The 18,577-nt window shown below is 42.7% G+C and overlaps 1 protein-coding gene across 5 annotated transcripts in view; it reads right to left on the reverse strand.

The window, feature by feature from the left end:
- LOC134348228 (succinate--CoA ligase [ADP-forming] subunit beta, mitochondrial-like) overlaps positions 1 to 18,577 on the reverse strand; it is a 191,129-nt gene that overhangs the window by 12,797 nt on the left and 159,755 nt on the right. For 3 of the 5 annotated variants that reach the window (XM_063051291.1, XM_063051290.1, XM_063051289.1), the window contains one exon: positions 2,217 to 2,337. The exons of the other annotated variants lie outside the window; for them this stretch is intronic. In XM_063051291.1, coding sequence (XP_062907361.1) covers positions 2,217 to 2,337 — 121 coding nt within the window. The remainder of the gene's footprint in view (positions 1 to 2,216; positions 2,338 to 18,577) is intronic. 5 annotated transcript variants of the gene reach the window in all.

The raw sequence follows: 18,577 nt of genomic DNA on the forward strand, positions 1-18,577 counted from the left end.
AGCATATAAAATTATGAGATACTTAGTATTTTTCCTAGGTTCACATGTTCAATACTAGAGAGCATGCATTTAAGTTGAGGGGTTTGGGGTGGGCAAGTTCAAAAGAGATATGGGGGCAATTTCTTTACACAGAGAGTGGTGGGCACATGGAAGGCACTGTCAGGGTAGCGGTGGACGCAGATACAAGAGACGCATTTAAGAGGCTCAAACACGAGGAAATCTGCAGATGCTGGAAATTCAAGTAACACACACAAAAAGTGCTGGTGAATGCAGCAGGCCAGGCAGCATCTATAGGAAGAGGTATAGTCAACGTTTCGGGCCAAGACCCTTGGCCTCTTCCTGTAGATGCTGCCTGGCCTGCTGCGTTCACCAGCATTTTTTGTTTCATTTAAGAGGCTCTTAGTCAGACATATGAATATGCAGGGATCTGTACCATGTGCAGGTGGAAGGGGTTAGTTTACTTAGGAGCCATTAGCTCAATTAGTTGGCACAACATTTTTGACCAAAGGGACTGAGCCTGTGCTGTACTGTTCTATGTACTAAACAGGAAACCCCTACTCATTCAGAAGAAACGACATGGGTTTAAAGAAATAGAATGAATTGAAAAGAAAGAAGGAAACAGTTTCAACTCCAAGGGCAGCAAGGTTCTAGAAGTTGCTTCCTGAAAGGCTGTGGAAGGTAGAACCCCCTATCCCATTTAAGCAGTATCTGGATGTATAGCTGAAGAACTGTAATCTGTAGAACTACGCCATCGGAAGGTGGGATTAGACTGAGCAATGTTTTAATGCCCTTGTGTACTCTTCCTCAAGAGTACCGTAGGAACTCTTTCATCAGCATTAAGATATAGACTGGGCTTTTGTTTAATATCTCAGCTGCTTCTAACAATGCAGCATTATCTCAAAATGGTCAGAAGTCACAACTTTCCGACTCATGAAGCAAAATTCAAAGATGCTGGATTAGGAGAACTCCCAATCAGTCCTGGGTCCTGTTGTTTGTCATTTATATTAATAATTCAGATTAAAATGATTATCATTTGCAGAAAACACCAAAATTAGTGGTGCAGTGGACAGGGAAAAATGTTGTCCTAGGTTACAATGGGTAAACTGCCTGGAGTGGTGGTGGAGACAAATATACTAGAGGTTTTTCAAGAGGTTCTTATGTGGGCACATAAATCTGCAGAAGGGATTAGTTTAGTTGGACATTTGATTACTAATTTAGTTCAGCACAACATTGTGGGCCAAGGGGCCTGTACTATCTATGTTTTAAACCAGGGAAGTTGACAGAGGAATAACAGCGCAAGGTGATGCATTTTTGGAAGTTAAATAGAGAGGGGGCATTTACAGTAATAGTGAGGCACTATGGAGTGTTGATGAACAGGGAGATCTTGGGGTCCAAGTCCATAGTTCCTTGAAAATGGGTACACAGATGATCAGAGTGAAGAAGGAAAATGGCATGATTGTCTTTATAGGGCAAGGCAAAGAATACAGATGTTGGATGTTATGTTGCAATCTCACAAAAATGTTGGTTAGATTGCATTTTAAGTATTGTGTGCAGTTCTGCTCAAAACACTATAGGAAAAGTGCAATTGTGCTCAACACCATGCAGAGGAGTTTCACCAGGATGTTGCCTGGATTGGAGGACTTCAGTTATGGGGAAAAGTAGATAGCCTGGGTTTGTCTTCCCTGCAATGGAAACTGAGGGAGTGACACAATGGACTTATATAAAATTATAATACGCAGAGAGGGTTAATCATCAGTATCTTGCTTCCTCATGATTAGTGGTGTCAAAACAAGAGAGGAGAAGTTTAAAGTGAGAGGAATGAGTTTTCAAAGTGATTAGAAGGGTAAGTTTTTTTATTTACATAGAGGGTTGATATTTTGAATTTAACTGTCAGAGAAGGTGCTAGAGCCAGATACAATCAGTACGTTTCAGAGTAATTTAGACAGACACTTAAAGAAACAAGTCATAAATGAATATAGTCCTAATGTGGGCCAATGGGATCAGGATAGATGGGCAAAAAGGGTTGGCATGAACATTGTGAACCAAAGGGTCTGTTTCTGTACTATAGAACTCATAATTCTAATTATGTCAATTTACTGATTTACCAATGGAAATGTCAACCTGTGTAGCAATGTTATTGACAATAAATTAAAAGTATAAAGCAGATATTCCAAAGTCAAGTACCTCTTTCAGCTATTGGAAACTATCATGCTCACCTTGCAATCTCACAACTATAGGGATCTTCAAATCCAAGTCTTCCACAGCTAGAATAATACCTTTAGCAATTATATCACAGCGCATGATGCCACCAAATATGTTTACCAGAATAGCGACTACCTAGAGAAAGAAGGGACCATTATAAAGTAACGATGCAATCACCCAAGTAAAGTGATTCAGCATCTCATTATATCAAAAGTACTGTACTTCCTTGTTCATTGGTTATGATCCTTTTTGTACACCATGTTTTAACAACACATACAGAGAACATATTTCTAAGTTGCATCTAGCATTACATTTTTCCTGCTGAATATCATGTCTGGAAAATGGATGTCTGCGAATGTAATCTAAAATTATCCCTATTAGCTCAGCCTGCAAGAAAAGTCATCAGTAGAAAGGTGATTGGGTCAATTTACTGAATTGCAAGTTGCAACTATTATTCACTACATTTAGTGTATACATCTTTTGCAAACCCTTCAGTAGTTACATAGAAACCTGAAAAGCAGACTATCTGTTGGATGGAAGCGACCAACAACTCTGATAGAGGCAGATGCCAAGTTTTTAAGGTCACCAGTGGGAGATGGTGCTTTAGCACTGCTGGCCCACCACCTCCAGGGAGTCTTGATCACAAGCTGAAACTCCTGAAGACAGGTGGCAGATCAACTGATGATCCCACTGGTGATAGCACAGGACAGTTAACATCTTAGTCCATGTGTACTTTCAATTAATAATTTCCTGTTAATGAAGTAATCTAATATTCCGTGATGTTTAACGTGACGAAAAACCAAGTTATCAGAAGATTGATGCTGATGAGAGAGATAAGAGAGACAAAGGGAGAAGCGTTCAAAATGTTAATGAGAGACGAGAGAGATTAACGAAAAGAGACACAGTTCCGAGTATTGACAGACTGGTTGCTTTGAACCTGAACTGTTTGAAGTTTGATGGACTGGTGATACCCCAGCAGGGGGATAAAAGGAACAGGTTCACTAAGGCACAACAGACACCACGAGATTACGAGATAACGAGACCCTAGAAGTGCGGTGTGCCCCCACAAGTTAGTGAGAGTTTGGAGGTCTGGTCGCGGGACCCACCATAGACGCACAGAGTGAAAAGGGTACGATCGGTGGGAACCTGGTGTGTGTGTCCACCCTTGCCTGGGTGCCGGGTTCACCGCGGAAGAACGGTCGTATCCGGAATGGAGGGGTCACAGTCAGTGACCTCAGAAGACATTAAAAGGGCTCGCCCAAAAGCTAACTGCGAGGAACATCAAAGGTCTGTTTGAATCAGAATTTGCATATTCGCTCTCTCTCTCTCTCCAACGGCACAACAGCGATTACTGCGAACTGTACTCAGCTGAACTGAACTCTGCGTCACTTGAGACTGATCATTTTACCCCTAGACTGCGATAGAGCTTGATTGATTCCTATTATCCTAGTTCTGTGTACATGTGTGTTTTATCATTGCTAACCTGTTGCATTTATATCCTTACGATTAGAGTACTGTGTTACTTATTTCTTTAATAAAACTTTCTTAGTTCCAGTAATCCAGACTCCAACTAAGTGGTCCATTTCTGCTGGTTTGGCAACCCAGTTACGGGGTACGTAACACTAAACATTCCTAGTTTTATCTAACAAACTGTTCTGTATAAGAACTTGGAATTAATCATCCAAGATTGCATCCTTTTTGAGGAACAGAGAGGTATTAAATTTACCTTTCCACACCTGAGAGAAACACTGCCATTGTGAATCAGCTACCTGTTGGCAAATTCTATTTCTGCTAAAATTAATGAACAGTCCACATGCAGAGGAAGTAGAAACATTATCTCCATTGTGTTATAATCAGTCATGCTCCTGGCCAGAAAAATGGTTCCCATGGCTGTGTTTCAGGAAGTACTGTTTGAGTAACAGAAAATATCTTTCCTGTGCTGGATTTAACACTCCACATGAATATTCACCAACACTACTTCCTGTAAGCAAATTCTTCGGTCAGAACAGAGAAGATTACAGCACAATAGAAGCTCTTTGCCCATTGATGTTGTGCCAAACTTTCTACCTACAGTTGTTTGATATATTTATCTAGCTTCCCCTTCACATACACAAACATAAAACATACCTTTCAAATATATGAACATTGCATTGCCCACTCTTTGTATTAGCCACTTCCACATTCTAGTTCAAAGTTCAAAGTAAATTAATTATCAAAGTACATAGACATCACCATATACTACACTGAGATTCATTTTCTTGTAGGCATTCATAGTAAACACAAAGAAACATGACAGAATCAGTGAAAAACCAACGTATAAAAGACAACAAACTGTACAAATACAAAAAAGAAACAATAAATAAATAAATAATAGTGAGAACATGAGTTCTAGAGTCCTTAAAAGTGAGTTCATAGGTTGTAGAATTAATTCAATGCTAGGTTGAGTGAAGTTATCCCCCCAGTTCAAGAGCCCGATGATTGAGGGATAATAACTGTTCCTGAACCTTGTGGTATGAGTCCTGAGGCTCCAGTACCTTCTTCCTGATGGCAGCAGCGAGAAGAGAGCATGGCCTGGATGGAGAGGGTTCTTGATGATGGATGCTGCTTTCCTGTGACAAAGGTTCTTGTAAATGTGCTCAGTGACGGAGAGGGCTTTACCTGTGATGAACTGGGCTATATCCACTGCTTCTTATATGTTCTTCTGTTCAAGGGCATTGATGTTCCCATACCAGGCCATGATGCAACCAGTCAGTATACTCTCCACAAACCCTCTAGAGAACTTTGTCGAAGTTATAGATGGCATGCTGAATCTGCACAAACTTCGAAGGAAGTAGAGGCGCTGTTGTGCCCTCTTTGTAATGGCACTTAAATGCCAGTCGCAGGACAGGTCCTCTGAAATGTTAATGCCGAGGAATTTGCATTTGATGACCTCCTCCTCCCCTGATCCCCTAATGAGAACTGGTTCATGGACGTCTGCTTTCCTCCACCTGTATTCAGTAATCAGCTGCGTGGTTTTACTGACATTGAGTAAGAGGTTGTTGTCATGTCACCATTCAGCCAAATTCTCTATCTCCCTCCGGTATGCTGGGTTGGCCTTTGATTTGCCCCATGCAGTGGTGTCATCAGCAAACTTAAATATGGCAATGGAGCTGTTCTTCGCCTCACAATCATAAGTATAAAGCAAGCAGAGCAGGGGACTAAGCCCACAACCTTGTGGTACACCTCTGCTGACGGTGATTGTTAATGAGATTATGTTGCTGACTTTGATCTACAAGTGAGAAAATCGAGAATCCAAGCAACACACACAAAATGCTGAAGAAACTCAGCAAGACAGGCAGCACATATGGAAAAGAGTACAGTTGACATTTCGGGCCCAGACCCTTCATCAGGTTGGAGAAAAGATGAGGGGTCAGAGTAAGAAAGGGGTTGAGGGGAAGTAACACAAGGTGATAGGTGAAACTGGGTGGGTAGGGGGTGGAGGGGAGAGGAGTGAAGTAAAATGCTGGGAAGCTGATAGGAAGAGATACAGGGCTAGAGAAGGGGGAATCTGATAGGAGAGGACAGAAGGACATGGAAGAAAGAAAAGGGGGAGAAGAACCAGAGGAAGGTGATGGGCAGGTAAGGAGATGAAACATAGAACATAGAATAGTACAGCACATTACAGGCCCTTCGGCCCACAATGTTGTGCCAATCCTCAAACCCTGCCTCCCATATAACCCCCTCACCTTAAATTCCTTCATATACCTGTCTAGTAGTCTCTTAAACTTCACGAGTGTATCTGCCTCCACCACTGACTCAGGCAGTGCATTCCACGCACCAACCACTCTCTGAGTGAAAAACCTTCCTCTAATATCCCCCTTGAACTTCCCATGCCTTACCTTAAAGCCATGTCCTTTTGTATTGAGCAGTGGTGCCCTGGGGAAGAGGCGCTGGCTATCCACTCTATCTATTCCTCTTATTATCTTGTACACCTCTATCATGTCTTCTCTCATCCTCCTTCTCTCCAAAGAGCTCCCTTAATCTCTGATCATAATGCATACTCTCTAAACCAGGCAGCATCCTGGTAAATCTCCTCTATACCCTTTCCAATGCTTCCACATCCTTCCTATAGTGAGGCGACCAGAATTGGACACAGTACTCCAAGTGCGGCCTAACCAGAGTTTTATAGAGCTGCATCATTACATCGCGACTCTTAAACTCTATCCCTCGACTTATGAAAGCTAACACCCCATAAGCTTTCTTAACTACCCTATCTACCTGTGAGGCAACTTTCAGGGATCTGTGGACATGTACCCCCAGATCCCTCTGCTTCTCCACACTACCAAGTAGCCTGCATTTACTTTGTACTCTGCCTTGGAGTTTGTCCTTCCAAAGTGTACCACCTCACACTTCTGCGGGTTGAACTCCATCTGCCACTTCTCAGCCCACTCCTGCATCCTATCAATGCCTCTCTGCAATCTTCGACAATCCTCTACACTATCTACAACATCAGCAACCTTTGTGTCGTCTGTAAACTTGGCAACCCACCCTTCTACCACCACATCCAGGTCATTAATAAAAATCACAAAAAGTAGAGGTCCCAGAACAGATCCTTATGGGACATCACTAGTCACAATCCTCCAATCTGAATGTACTCCCTTCACCACGATCCTCTGCCTTCTGCAGGCAAGCCAATTCTGAATCCACTTGGCCAAACTTCCCTGGATCCCATGCCTTCTCACTTTCTGAATAAGCCTAATGTGTGGAACCTTGTCAAATGCCTTACTAAAATCCATATAGATCACATCCACTGCACTACCCTCATCTATATGCCTGGTCACCTCTTCAAAGAATTCTATCAGGCTTGTTAGACACGATCTGCCTTTCACAAAGCCATGCTGACTGTCTCTGATCAGACAATGATTCTCTAAATGCCCAGAGATCCTATCTCTAAGAATCTTTTCCAACAGCTTTCCCACCACAGACATAAGGCTCACTGGTCTATAATTACCCGGACTATCCCTACTACCTTTTTTGAACAAGGGGACAACATTCGCCTCCCTCCAATCCTCCGGTACTATTCCTGTGGACAACGAGGACATAAAGATCCTGGCCAGAGGCTCAGCAATCTTTTCCCTCGCCTCGTGGAGTAGCCTGGGGAATATTCCGTCAGGCCCCGGGGACTTATCCATCCTAATGTATTTTAACAACTCCAACACCTCCTCGCCCTTAATATCAACATGCTCCAGAACATCAACGTCACTCATATTGTACTCATCATCATCATGTTCCCTCTCATTGGTGAATACCGAAGAGAAGTATTCATTGAGGATCTCGCTCACTTCCACAGCCTCCAGGCACATCTTCCCACCTTTATCTCTAATCGGTCCTACCTTCACTCCTGTCATCCTTTTGTTCTTCACATAATTGAAGAATGCCTTGGGGTTTTCCTTTACCCTACTCGCCAAGGCCTTCTCATGCCCCCTTCTTGCTCTTCTGAGCCCTTTTTTAAGATCCTTTCTTGCTTCCCTATATTCCTCAATAGACCCGTCTGATCCTTGCTTCCTAAACTTCATGTATGATGCCTTCTTCCACGAGATCTCTAAACATCAACCACATGTCCATAGTACATTTCCCTGTAAAAACATCATCCCAATTCACACCCTCAAGTTCTAGCCTTATAGCCTCATAGCGTCATAATTTGCCCTTCCCCAGTTAAAAATTTTCCTGTCCTCTCTGATTCTACCCTTTTCCATGATAATGCTAAAGGCCAGGGTGCGGTGGGTGACAGAAGGAAATGGAAATGGGAATGGGGAATGGTGAAGCTGGGGGTGGGCATTACCAAAAGTTTGACAAATCGATGTTCATGCCATCAGGTTAGAGGCTACCCAGATGGAATATAATGTATTGCTCCTCCAACCCGAGTGTGACCTCATTGCGACAGTAGAGGAGACCGTGGACTAACATGTTGGAATGGGAATAGGAAGTGGAACTTAAATGGGTGGCCACTGGGGGATCCCATTTTTTCTAAAGGACAGAACATAGGTGCTCGGTGAAGCAGTCTCCCAATCTACAGCGGGTCTCACCGATATACAGGTGGTCATACCGGGAACACCGGATACAGTAGATGGCCTTAAAAGGCTCACAGGTGAAGTGTCGCCTGACATGGAAGGGCTGTTAGGGGCCCTGAATTGTAATGAAGGTGAAAGTGGAGGTGGAGGGGCAGGTGTAGCATGTGTTCTGCTCGCAAGGATAAGTGCCAGGAGGGGGATCAGTGAAGACGAATGGACAATGGAGTTGCATAGGAAGTGATCCCTGCGGTAAACAGAAAGTGGGAGAAGGGAAAGATGGGCTTGGTGGTGGAATACCGTTGGAGATGGCGAAAGCTATGGAAAATTATGTGCTAGACGTGGAGGCTGGTGGGGTGGTAGATGAGAACAAGAGAAATCCTATCCCTGGTAGGGTGGTGGGAGCAAGGAGTGAAGGGAGACATGCGTGAAATGGAAGAAGTACAGTTGAGGGCAGTGTTAATGTTGGACGAAAGGAAGCCCTTTTCTTTGAAGGAGGATGATATCTCCTTAGTTCTGGAATGAAAAGCCTCATCCTGAGAGCAGATGTAGCAGAGATGGAGGAATTGAGAAGGGGGATGGCATTTTTACAAGTAACAGGGTGGGAAGAGGTATTGTCCAAGTAGCTGTGAGAGTCAGTGGGTTTATAATAGGGATCAGTAGAAAAGATTTTTCCAGAGATAGAGACAGAGAGATCGAGAAAGGGGAGGGAGGTGTTCGAAATGGACCAAGTAAATTTGAGGGCAGGGTGGAAGTTAGAGGCAAAGTTGATGAAGTCGATGACCTCGGCATGGGTGTGGGAAGCAACACCTATTCAGTCATTAATGTAGCATAGGAAAAGTTGGGGAGTGATACCAGTCTAGGTGTGGAACACAGACTGTTCCATGTAGTTGACACAGCTGGGACCCCCTCGAGTGCCCATAGCTACACCTTTTGTTTGAAGGAAGTGGGAGGAGTTGAAGGAGAAATTATTAAAAGTGAGAACCAGTTCTGCCAGACAGAGGAGAGTGGTGATGGAGGGGAACTGGTTAGGTCTGGTATCAAGAAAGAAACTTAGAGGTTTGAGGCCTTCCTGGTGGGGGATGGAGGTGTATAGGGATTGAACATCCATAGTAAAAATAAGATGATCGGGACCAGGGAACTTGAAATCATTGAAAAGATCAAGAGCATGTGGAGTGTCATAGACGTAGATAGGAAGGGACTGAATTAGGGGGGGATAAAACTGAGTCAAGGTATGCAGATATAAGCTCAGTGGGGCAGGAACAAGCAGAAACAATGGGTCTACCAGTTGCACAAGGAAGTATTGAGGCCTAGGTCTCAGAGCTTATTGATGAGTTTCAAAGGGATGATATTGATAAATGCAGATCAGTAGTCTGATGTATGCATCTTCACTGTCCAGATGGCCCAGAGTTGAGTGAAGAGCCAATGACATGGCAACTGCTGTTGACCTGTTGTGACGGTAGGAAAACTGGAGTGGAACCAAGTCACTCCACAGGCAGGAGATGATGTGCTTCATCAATAACCTCTCAAAGCTCTTCACCACAGTGGATGTAAGTACTGCTGAATAATCATCATTGAGGCAAGTTACCACTTGTTCTTGTTACATGCACCTGTTAGGGTGCATTCTCCAGATACCTTTTTAGGTAACCGTAGCCTTCAGCCAGGAGCAGATGTCATCAGGTGGTTCCCAACCTTCACAGAGTGTTTCAACCCTTAACCACGACACTCTCCAGTTGGTGGGCCGGCAGTGGTGGCCAAATCACCTGCCCACCTGCTCCTGGCTTCCAGCTTCCCTCCTCTCGCCTACTCTAAATCCAACAAGAGGCTCATTCTGCCTCTTCTCCCATCCTACAAGCTGCTTGTTTCTTCTTGGGTACTGGTATAACTGAAGACTGCATGAAATAGTTCAGTACCTTAGATTGCCGAAGCGAGAGGTTAAAGCTATTAGTGAGCACTCCAGCCAGTTGAATAGCACAGGTCTTCAGTACTTGACCAGATACCCATCTGGGCCAGACGCTTTCCATGGGTTCACTCTCCTGAAGAATGCTCTCATATCGGCCTCAAAGGCTGAAATCACAGGGTTATCGGGGCGCTATGGGAGCTTGTGAAGGTGCCTTCATGTTTTGTTGGTGAAAGTGAGCATAAAAGGCATTGAGGTAATCTGGGCCAAAACCCTGTTGTTACATATGCCGCTTGGTTTCACTTTGTACGAGGTGATAATATTCAGCCCAGTGCAGCTATCAAGCATCCTCCTGTGATTCAAGTTTGGTCTGGAATTGCCAGTTCACACATGAGACAGTTTATTGGAAGTTGCACCTGGAACTCTTGTATTTTTCTTGATCACCAGACCTGAACACCACTGATTGGACCCTCAGCAGTTGCGGATCTCTTGGTTCATCTAGGGTTTCTGGTTGGGGAAATTCTGAAGATTTGTTGGTGCATACTTGTCAGTCCACCAATTCAAAGTAATCCCGCAGTGACTCCTCTGCCTCCTGCAACAATTTCTTTGTTGTCCTTACCTCTGGAGCCCTGCTCTTTATCCTCTGACTGGATTTTGTCGTCGTCATGGCTACCCCTCGAGGTCGAGGATGACGGTCTTTGTTCTGTTCGATGTAGGTAGGAGGAGGATAGTTAGATCATCAGATTTCCTGAAATGCAGCCTAGGGATCAATCATGCAACTCATCATATTCCTGAGAAATACTAAGGAATATTTTAATACAACATTCCTAAGAAGTTTCAGCTAAATTCCTTCTATGCTTTACTGATAAATATTGAAATGTATTCGAACCCCAAGTTTTGGCTTCCTCCACAGGCAGCATGGTAGTGTAGCAGTCAGCATAATGTATTACAGCACCATCAAATGGCTTTCAATTCCAACCACTGTCAGGAAGAAGTTTATGGGGCTCTAGATAGGGGTTGTCCCACCGAAGCTGGAAAAGTATAGTAGGGTGAAGGAACCATGGTTGACAAAGTAATGGATCAGACACGGCTCCAGCGGGTTACAAGGTAGCCAGAGAGTTAGAATGAGCCAGAGAGGAAGAAAGAGAGTTAGAAGGGAGCATGAGAAAGCCTTGGCGAGTAGGCTTAAGGAAAACCCCAAAGTCCTCTATATATATGTGAATTACAGGAGCACTTCATTATTTTTACAAAACTGTGACCAGAATTAAATTTAACAGGCTCAGCTCAGTGATGCAAGAAAAATGCATCTCTATGTACCTACTGCCCCTAGTTCTGCTTATGGAAATGCACTTTAACAGATGCAGAAGAACTTGGATCCTTCCTTAATAGTTATCTGACACAGCTGTCAGAACAAGAACAAACAGCATTGCATTTCAACACAAAAAGGAACTGAAAAGATAAATGCATCATTTCAATATTTGTAATTCTATGTATCAATTGCATCGAACTGATTAACAGTAGTAGCTGAGATTGACTGGTATTCAGGAGAAACACAGAAGCCCATTAACAATACAACTTGAAGACCTAGTTTCTTCTGAGAAGTAATAAAAGGGAGAAAGGGAACAGGATTTATAACATAAACAAAATATAAGCAGTCAGAAAGTTGTCTTCATTCAAAATGAACAATTATTTTCACGATAATGGGCATAATCTACAGAAAAATAGAAACAGATTAATTTGTGTTACATCAGGGAACACTTCCTCATGCGCAGTCCTGCTTGAGAATGTGATCACTGTTTGTACCATCACACAGCTCCTAAATGTCAGAAAATTTCCTTGTCAATCTGCATAGAACCATTCAGCACACGAACAAAATATCAATCCAGCCAAAGCAGTTGGAAACCTTTAATTTTGTGCATATCTTTATCTAATTTAGTTTTCTTTAAAAAATTATCCTCACCATTAACTAAGCTCTCCAGTTAATCCCTCTTCCTATAGAGCCACATTAAAGATATTCAACAAAGTATTTATGAAAAACAAACAAAAAAACCAGAATTGAAGATCCAACTAAAATTTAAGTGATTCATTAAACTAGATTTCATCTTGTTTACAGCTGAATTGAAAGCATGCAGATCTTCGAATGTCCTGCTTAGCAGTTTTACTTTAACCTACTATCAGCTAGTAACAAATAAATTACTCAGTCTTTGTAATCAATTCACAAACATTTTGGCTTCTACATTTGCCTACCTAACAGTGGCAATGCTGAAATAACTTTTTATGTTTCTCAGGCATAGTGAGATAATTAGATCACACAAAAGTAGAAACTGCAGAATTCTGAAATAAAAGCAGAAAATCCTCAAAACTCTTACCAAGGTATAACTTGATATTGCTAAAGTAGCAATGGATAGTAGAAATTAAACTTCAAAGATCTACAGGCTATCCCCGGTTTAAGAATGCTTGACTTATACCTGTGCATATGAGCGAGCTCCCATAATATTGTTAAATTCAAAACTCAGAATAATGTGAATGACAGAACCTGTTTTCCTCTCAACTTGTAGCAATATTTTTATTGGTCTTACATGCGTTCGATGTAAGTTTTTTGCAATATTGTAGGGGTATGATTACTATTTCAAGTGGCATTTATGTATTTATAAACTATGGACAAACTCATGTTGTTTGTAAAAACACTTCACGGCACCTTGTTCCCATTCCAACCTCACTCCTTCCGAACGCACTGGTCTCCACTCACTCTACACTAATCCTAACCTTACTATAAAACCTGCTGATAAGGGGGGTGCTGTTGTAGTCTGGCGTACTGACCTCTACCTTGCCAAGGCACAGTGACAACTCGCGGATACCTCCTCTTATTTACCCGTCGATCATGACCCTACTAAGGAGCACCAGGCCATTGTCTTCCACACCATCACCAACTTTATCCGCTTAGGGGATCTCCCATCCACTGCTACCAACCTTATAGTTCCCACACCTCGCACTTCCTCCTTCTACCTCCTGCCCAAGATCCACAAACCTGCCTGTCCAGGTAGACCCATTGTCTCAGCTTGCTCCTGCCCCACCAAACTCATTTCTGCATACCTCGACACTGTTTTATCCCCCTTTGTTCAATCCCTTCCCACCTATGTTCGTGACACTTCTCACACTCTGAATTTTTTCAATGATTTTAAGTTCCCTGGCCCCCAACTGCTTTATTTTCACCATGGATATCCAGTCCCTATATTCCTCCATCCCCCACCAGGAAGGTCTCAAAGCTCTCCGCTTCTTTTTGGATTCCAGACCTAACCAGTTCCTCTCTACCACCACTCTGCTTCGTCTAGCGGAATTAGTCCTTACTCTTAATAATTTCTCCTTTGGCTCCTCTCACTTCCTCCAAACTAAACGTGTAGCCATGGGCACCCGTATGGGTCCCAGCTATGCCTGCCTTTTTGTTGGCTTTGTGGAACAATTCATGCTCCAAGCCTATACTGGTATCTGTCCCCCACTTTGCCTTCACTACATCGACGACTGCATTGGCGCTGCTTCCTGCACGCATGCTGAGCTCGTTGACTTCATTAACTTTGCCTCCAACTTTCACCCTGCCCTCAAGTTTACCTGGTCCACTTCCGACACCTCTCTCCCCTTTCTAGAACTTTCTGTCTCTATTTCTGGAGACAGCTTATCTACTGATGTCTATTATAAGCCTACGGACTCTCACAGCTATCTGGACTATTCCTCTTCTCACCCTGTCTGTTGCAAAAATGCCATCCCCTTCTCGCAATTCCTCCGTCTCTGCCGCATCTGCTCTCAGGATGAGGCTTTTCATTCCAGGACAAAGGAGATGTCCTCTTTTTTTAAAGAAAGGGGCTTCCATTCCTCCACCATCAACTCTGCTCTCAAACGCATCTTTCCCATTTCACACACATCTGCTCTCACCCCATCCTCCTGCCACCCCACCAGGAATAGGGTTCCACTTGTCCTCACCTACCACCCCACCAGCCTCCGGGTCCAACATATTATTCTCCGTAACTTCCGCCACCTCCAACGGGCTCCCACCACTAAGCATGTCTTTCCCTTCCCCCTTCTTTCTGATTTCCGCAGGGATCGCTCCCTACGCAACTCCCTTGTCCATTCATTCCCCCCATCCCTTTCCAGCACCTATCTCCCTCCCGGCACCTATCCTTGTGAGTGGAACAAGTGCTACACATGTCCTTACACTTCCTCCCTCACCACCATTCAGGGCCCCAGACAGTCCTTCCAGGTGAGGCGACACTTCACCTGTGAGTCAGCTGGGGTGATATACTGTGTCCGGTGCTCCCGATGCAGCCTTCTATACATTGGCGAGACCCGACGCAGGCTAGGAGACCATTTCGCTGAACACCTACACTCTGTCTGCCAGGGAAAGCAGGATCTCCCAGTGGCCACGTATTTTAATTCCACGTCCCATTCCCATTCTGGTATGTCTATCCATGGCCTCCTCTACTGTCAAGATGAAGCCACACTCAGGTTGGAGGAACAACACCTTATATTCTGTCTGGGTAGCCTCCAACCTGATGGCATGAACATTGACTTCTCTAACTTCTGTTAATGCCCTACCTCCCCTTCATACACCATCCCTTATTTATTTCCCCCTTTTTTTCCTCTCTTTTTCTCCCTCTGGCCCTCTCGCTATAATTCCTTGCCCATCCTCTGGTTTCCCCCGCCCCTTTCTTTCTCCCTAGGCCTCCCGTCCCATGATCCTCTCCCTTCTCCAGCCTCGTATCCCTTTTGCCAATCAACTTTCCAGCTCTTAGCTCCATCCCTCCCCCCGTCTTCTCCTATCATTTCAGATCTCCCCCTCCCCCTCCCACTTCCAAATCTCTTACTATCTCTTCTTTCAGTTAGTCCTGACGAAGGGCCTCAGCCCGAAACGTCGACTGTATCTCTTCCTATAGATGCTGCCTGGCCTGCTGCACCCACCAGCAATTTTTGTGTGTGTTACCTATTTGTTATCCAGGGATGACCTATATTTAAATTGAATAAAAACAGAAGAGTTTTTTCGTAGCATAAGTCAAGAGAAAACAAATTAATTTTCCTGATAAAAGATGATTAATTCAAAGAGTAAATCTTCAAATTTATTGTTTTTGTAAATCTAGTGGAAATCATAATTACACCTCCTCCCTTAGCTCCATTCAGGGCCCCAAAAAGCCCTTCCAGGTGAGGCAGCACTTTACCTCTTTGTCAATTGTATCTGGTATTTTACCTTTCCCACCCACCTTCGAGCTCAGGGGTTCTTAACCTTTTTTGTGCTATGGACCCCTCTGACAGTGTGTTGACTGCTTTATTCATTTCCGTAGATGCTGCCTGACCTGCTGAGTTCCTCCTGCATTTTGTGTTTGTTGCTCTAGATTTCCAGCATCTGCTGAATCTCTTGTATTTACAAATCATAATTAGAATATTTTACCAGAAACAAAAAAACACCTATTATTAGATTTGCAATGTGATAAATATAAAGATTATTTTTTTAAACAGAATGAAATACACTTCGCAGCATCAATCAAAAGAGCAAGGATTAGGATACAAATCATCGTGTAATTATACAAACCCCAAAATATTATATTGATTCTGAAAAATTAGAATTGATCACAAATTTCTAGAGTATAATAGTATTAAAATGCTACAAGAGCTTTGTCATTCCAATGTTTTGGAGGACTTGGAATGTTGAAAGCTCAGCTACTGAATTTCTTTGATGGTAAAATTTACAAATTACTTCAGCAGCAATTTCAGAATTAAGGAAAAAAACATTTCACTTTTATTGAAGAATAAATTTCATGACATATGCCAGTGATAATAAACCTGAATCTTATTCCAATGGCTTTACTTGTGGCGAACAGGTAAAACTGTTTTATAAAGACAGATCAACTATATTGTTGTTTTGCTATCATGTTTGGAGCTTTGTTTAACATGCTCAGCCCTATTCTATCTACTCAACTTTAATAAACACAAATCAAGTCAACTCAGTTGATGTTTGCAGGAGAGAATCAATTTTTCCTCATTAAGAACTTCTGAACATAATTCCTGGGTATGACTCCGAACTGCAGCCAGAAATGAGGCTCTGACTGGGGACTTTCAGAGCTTTGGGGAAAATGGAGTTACTCCTTAGTCATTCATTGCTCCCAGGGCCACTCTGACCCGGAACGGCAGCACCTGCAAGGCTTCCTGCTCAGAATACGAGCGAAGGCCAACGGCAGATCCGGCAGGTTCAGTAACTGAAATTATGACGGAGAAAGCGGATGAGCTAGGACCTCAAATATCAATGGTTATTTGGGAAGAGAAATGGCGATTTCTTTAGTTCGCCCCAACGGAAGGCAATAGCAAACCACCGTTGCTAGATACTAGGTTTCCTAGAATCTATTTGTTAAGAAAACCATGGTCAAACTCACAAAATGTATCACACAACAACAGCGTCAAGAGAATCTTCAAGACAATTTTGAAGATGCATCGCACGGTAAGGTTGATTCTGGGCAGCAGGGGATCCCCGACCGTCATCAAGCTACTGCTCATAAAATTCAAGTAGCACAAAAGAAAATTATTGCCACTTGGAATGTAAGAACCCTGTATCAAGCAGGAAGATTGGACAATGTGATAAGTGAAATGGGAAGACTAAAGATTAACATCATAGAAATTAGCAAAGTTCGTTGGATAGGTGCTGGAACATGTCAGAATTGAAATAAAACACTGATTTATTCTCGTGGAACATCCCAAGTTAATGCTCATAAAATTCAAGTAGCAAAAAGTGTTTTAGGACATTGGGCAAAACTAATCAGAAATCTGTACTGGGAACAAACTGCTGCTGTAAGAATAGATGGAGAAGTGAGTCAGTTTAAGAAAATCAACAGAGGCATTAGACAAGGGTGTGTTTTCTCCCGAGTTATTTAATGTGTACAGTGAAACAATATTACAAAAAATAAGAGACATCTTGGGAATCAAAGTTGGCAGTGAAAACATCAATAATTTCAGATATGCAGATGACACTGTGTTAATTGCAAGTACGAAGGAAGAACTACAAAACTTAATTGATATAGTTGTTGAAGAAAGTGCAAAAATGGGTTTATCAATCAATTGCAAAAAGACAGAATGTATGGTGATATCCAAAAAGAAGGAGAATCCTATCTGCAAGCTGAGAATAAAACAATTACAGAACTTTTGCTACTTAGGAAGCTGGGTGACATCAGATAGCAGGTGTGACATGGACATCAAAATAGGGATGGCGAAAGACACCTTTACGAGAATGAAGAGTATACTGACCAATACTAAACTAGGCATGACAACCCGTCTCAGAGTACTGAAATGTTATGTTTATCCAGTTATGTTATATGGCTCAGAATGTTGGACAATATCTAGTAACATAGGAAACGAATTGAAGCAGCAGAGATGTGTTTTCTGAGGAGGATGCAAAGAATATCATGGACGAAACGAGTATCTAATGAGGATGTCATGATCAGAGCAAACACAAAAATAGAAATAATGTATGAGGTCATGAAAAGGCAACGTAATTTCATTGGACATGTGATTAGGAAAGACGAGTTAGAATGTATGGTAATTATGGGAAAGATTGAAGGGAAGAAAGCAAGAGGAAGACAAAGACAAATGATGATGGAGACAGCAGCCAGAGAACTGGAAATGAATACCAATGAATTGATCCGCTTGACCCGAAACAGGAGTGTGTGCGTCATGGCGGTCAAAGCTCAAACTGGGCACGGCGCCTGATGATGATGAACATACAAATCGCGGCATAGACTTGATGGGCCAAATGGTACGCTCGATGTTTTAGGAACAGCTCTTCCCCTCCGCCATCAGATTTCTGAATGGTTCATAAACTTATGAACACTATCTCACTATTTTGCTCTCCTTTGCATGATTCTTTTTACTTCTAATGTAACATAGTTTTTTTTGTGTATTTCACTATACTGCTGCCACAAAACAACAAATTTCATGATGTGTGACAGAGAAGAAACCTGATTCTGATTGAATCCTGTTGAAACTTTCATTGATCTGCTTAACTTTGCCTTAAAAAAAAAGTTTCTTCCATATCTGAGTAAGAGAATTCCAATTACTCTTTCTATTTGGAAAGAAAAAATGACCCTCATCTGTCCATTAGCCAGTGGCTAATCACTTACTTTTAAACATTGTCCTTGAGATCTAAATTCGTCTGCAAGTGGAAACACCCTTGCCACTTTTGCCATTTAAGGTGCCTCAGAATCTTATGTTTCAATCAAGTCATCTTTTTTCTAAACTCTGGTGGATAATAACCTAGTCTGTCCAACCTTTCCTCAATTGTTGTTTGTAATATGCCTGAACGTGGATGTAGGAGGTAAGTTCAGCGGGTTTGTAGATAAAAGATTGGTGGAGGGTCATTTTAGGTTAAAGGATGACATTTGTGTGTTGGTCACAGAAC

The sequence above is a fragment of the Mobula hypostoma genome, chromosome 6, assembly GCF_963921235.1.
Source record: "Mobula hypostoma chromosome 6, sMobHyp1.1, whole genome shotgun sequence".
NCBI lineage: Eukaryota > Metazoa > Chordata > Chondrichthyes > Myliobatiformes > Myliobatidae > Mobula > Mobula hypostoma.